This window comes from Terrapene carolina, unplaced genomic scaffold, assembly GCF_002925995.2.
Source record: "Terrapene carolina triunguis isolate 2854851 unplaced genomic scaffold, T_m_triunguis-2.0 Scaffold30329, whole genome shotgun sequence".
Classification (NCBI taxonomy): Eukaryota; Metazoa; Chordata; order Testudines; family Emydidae; genus Terrapene; species Terrapene triunguis.
Window position 1 is genome coordinate 1 of NW_020694680.1, and position 4,057 is coordinate 4,057.

At 67.5% G+C, this 4,057-nt stretch overlaps 1 protein-coding gene across 1 annotated transcript; it reads right to left on the minus strand.

Annotated features, from left to right (window-relative positions):
• Positions 1-3,207: 3,207 nt before the first annotated feature.
• LOC113409163 (oocyte zinc finger protein XlCOF15-like) lies at positions 3,208-3,986 on the minus strand (the record flags this gene model as incomplete). The annotated part of the gene is made up of 1 exon (XM_026662786.1): positions 3,208-3,986. A coding segment is annotated over one exon (779 nt), but the record flags the coding sequence as incomplete, so codon positions are not given.
• Positions 3,987-4,057: the final 71 nt, after the last annotated feature.

Below are 4,057 nucleotides of genomic sequence, written 5' to 3' on the forward strand. Positions count from 1 at the left end.
CCGGGATGTTTCTAGGGGATGCACCGAGCTCAGACTAGATGATCTAACGGCCCCTGGCCCCCGCAGCCGGGCGGGGAGGGGAAGGTGCCAGGGCAGCCCCCCGCCTGCAGGCGCCCCGAGCCGAGCCGCCCGCCCCTACCTGCGCAGCGCTCCCAGCGGCCATGCCCCCTGCGCGGCCCGGGGCTCGGCGCTGCTCGGCGCCCGCGGAGCCTCCCGGCGCCGCTGCGCTTCCTCCGCCGGGCTGGGCCGGGGCCGGGGCCGGGGCCGGAAGGAGGCGGGCGGGGACGGGGGAGGAGCCGCTCACACAGCCCGGCCCAGCGCCGGGGAGGAGCAGCCCGGGGCTCGCTACCCACGAGCCGGTTCCCTCCACCCGGCCCCAGGCTGCAGCGGGGCTCGGCTCTGCCCCGGCCCAAGGGCCCCAAACTCGGCCCTGGCCGGGGGCTTCGGGCACAAGCCGTAACCGCCGGGACCTCGGGCACCGAACCTGCTGCGGGGGCGCAGACCCCGGGGTCCCTCCCTTAGCCGGTCCGGTCCCACGGGGCTCCCCCTCCCTTAGCCAGCCTGGCCCCGCAGGGCTCCTGGGGGCCCCCTCCTTTAGCCAGCCTGGCCCCGCAGGGCTCCCCGGAACAGACCCCGGCTCCCGCTCCCTTAGCTGACCCAGTCCCACAGGGCTCCCCAGGGCCCCCCTCCCTTAGCCAGCCTGGCCCCGCAGGGCTCCCCGGAACAGACCTCGGCTCCCCCTCCCTTAGCCAGGTCGGCCCTGCAGGGCTGCCCGGAACAGACCTCGGCTCCCCTTCCCTTAGCCAGCTCGGCCCGACGCCGATGGTGCTCCCCAGAGCCCCCTCCCTTAGCCAGCCTGGCCCCACAGGGCTCCTGGGGGGCCCCTCCTTTAGCCAGCCTGGCCCCACAGGGCTCCCCGGAACAGACCTCGGCTCCCCTTCCCTTAGCCGAGCTGGCCCCGCAGGGCTCCCCTCCCTTAGCCAGCTCGGCCCGACGCCGACGGGGCTCCCCAGGGCCCCCTCCCTTAGCCAGCCTGGCCCCGCAGGGCTCCTGGGGGGGCCCTCCTTTAGCCAGGTTGGCCTCGCAGGGCTGCCCGGGATCCCCTCCCTTAGCTTGCCCAGTCCCCCAGAGCTCCCCGGGGACAGACCCACCCCTACACCCAGGCACCACTGGCCCTGCAGGGCTCACGGGGACAGACCCCGGCTCTCTCTCACCCAGCCCTGCCGGTGTAACGGGGGGGCTGGGGAATAAAGGCTTGGGCAGCCGGGGAGCCCGGGTTACTGAGCAGGCAGCGCACATCTGCATTCCCTGCTTCGCTTCCTTCGAAGGCCGAGTCCCTGAGTTCCCTGCTCAGCGCTGGCGGAAAGCCGCTTTCGGTGATTCTGTACCATTACCCCAGGACAGCGGAGGAGTGCAGAGCTCCCCGAGGGGTGGGTCATGCACGGGATGCATGCAGAGGTCTGGGTAGGGCTCAGGAGGGGAAGGGTGGAGCTGGGTGGGGCACGGCCCTACAGAAATACAGCACGAACAAGGGAGAAAATCTGATTGACACTTGGCCCCCGGCACATGCATGGGAGTTGAAGAACCCAGAAAAGCCGATGCTGCACCAGGTTCTCCTACGCCCCCGGGGGACTCCGCAATTACACAAACATGCTGCGCCGGAGCCCAGCAAGCGAGAACTGGACGGGTTTATTGGACACTGGGTCTGACAGCGGGAGAGTGTATTTATGTACCGCGCCCAGTTTCATTGCATACGCTGCTTCGTCAGCCAGCCCTTCCCTTCCTGCGTGAAGGTAGCACATTTCTCAGCTGAGCTGGTGAGTTACAGTCTTAGTAAAGAAAATGTTCTTTAAGCAGGACCCCGCTGGTGCTGCTAACACGCCTCGCCTGTCCCTCCTCACCCACTCAAACTGCAGCATCATTGGCGCCGCCAAAGCAGCCCGGGGGGACACGGCTCGACCCTGCGAAACGAGGCGTTCCCAGATTTCAGAGGGGACCCAGCACTGGCTCAGGCTCTGGCCAGGCTGAGAGCTGCAGCTAAAGCCAGCTTCAAACTGAAGTGGGGGACGAGGGCGATTTCGGTTCGATAGTAGCAGAAACTCTCCGGGCAGCGAAGCTCTGGGACAGGCCCCAAGGGAGGTCATGGAGGCCCCGTCACTGGAGGTTTTCAAGAACCCGCTGGATGAACACCTGTCAGGGCTGGGCTGGGCTTTCTTGGTCCTGCCTCAGCCGGGCTCTGGACTGGGTGACCTCCCGAGGTCCTTTCCAGCCCAGCGTTTCTATGGTTCTTACAAGGCAAGAGGGTCGTCAGAAGGGTGTGACCGGAGGCTGGACGGGCAAGGCTGGCACTGCGGCTAGGACATGCTGGCGGGCAGCTGGGATTCACAAGCACCCACCGGCGACTCGGTCCTGGCTGGTTAAGGAGACCTGAGAACGGAGACTGGTCAATGGTGCCTCTAGCCAGGCTTTCGCCAGTGCGGCTACAGGCCCTTTACCAGCGAGCCAGGCTGCTCTGGGCAGCCAATGTACTGCGACTCCGGACTGGGGCTGCTGGACAGATCCTGTGGTTCTCTCTGGCTCTCCAGCCCCAGGCTAACCCATGCACTCCCCTAAAACCCCAGCCTAGAGTCAGCAGTCGTGGGCTGGAGTACAGCAAGCTGCCATCTGCCTTCTCTCCCAGACGTGGGCCTTGCTGCAGCGAGATCTGCCTCTCGGGACCCCTTGGCTGGAGCACCGGAGCCTGCGTGCTACCTGGGGCTCAGCGGGAAGATTTCTCCTAGGCCCCGCTCTTCTCTGCTAGGTACTGGCTATCGGGGCATGTCCAGCAGCCCCTCCTGCAAGGGTCGGCGACATGAGAGCTCAGAGAGCAGCACTGGCTGCTTGCTACTCTGGGAACGTGCCGCAGGACTTCGTCACTAGGAGTCAGCGGCCTAAACAATGGGACCAGTGCACCCCAGGGGGCAGCTGTCACCCTCCATCTGGCAGGGAACCAACAAACAGCCAAAGGAAAAATCCTGGGGGAGGAGCTTGCACCGAGGAGCTCCAGAGCGCTCCCCCCACCAGGGTCGTGCTCCCCGGCCGGGCTGTAGCCCCGCTGGCATACCTGCATTGCCAGGGTCATCTATCCTGCCACGTGCTGGGAGACAGGGCTGGGCGTCCTCCCCTGCTCCCGCGCTGCCAGAGCCGCCCCAGCCCTGCAGACAGCTTTCACTTGTACTTGGTGAGGGCACCCAGGGGCTTGCGGGCGTGCGTGCGGGAGATCAGCATCTCGTGGATCTGGAGGAACTCGCTGAAGGTCTCCCCGTTGCCGTAGCCTGTCGGCAGCCCGCCGCCCGCGTGGGCCCTCTGGTGCCGCAGCAGGTCTCCGCGGTCGCCGAACCGCTGGCCGCACTGGTGGCAGGCGGAGGGCTGCTGCCCAGCGTGGCTGCGCAGGTGGGTGGTCAGGTTCGTCTTCCAGTTGAAGCTCTTGCCGCAGTGGGCGCAGGGGAAGGGCCGGGCCCCGGAGTGGGCGCGGCGGTGCAGGAGCAGCGAGCCCTCGTGCAGGAAGCTCTTGCCGCACTCGGGACAAGTGTGGGGCTCTTTGTGCACGTGGGTCTCCTGGTGGCGCACGAGGTTCTCCTTGCGCGTGAAGCTCCGCCCGCACTGGCGGCAGGCGAAGGGCTTCTCCCCAGTGTGCACGCGCTGGTGCGACAGGAAGGTCTGCTTGGTGCGGAAGCGCCGCCCGCACTCCGCGCAGCCGTGCGGCTTCTCCCCGCTGTGTAGCTTCAGGTGCCGCAGGAGGTTGCCCTTGTTGCTGAAGGCTTTGCCACACTGGCTGCAGGGAAAGGCGCCCACCCCGGCGTGCTGCCGCCGGTGCTTGGCCAGGGAGGCCTGGCTGCCAAAGCCCTGCCCACACTCCCCACACTTGTAGGGCCCCCCGCCCCCAGGGGCAGCGTGCTCCTCTGTTGGCTTCCCGCCCTGCCCAATGCTCCCCCCACACGGCCCCTCTGCAATGGGGGTTACAGGCACGGCTCCCGTCCCCACGCTGCCCCCCTGGTTCTCAGGCGCTGGGCAGGGT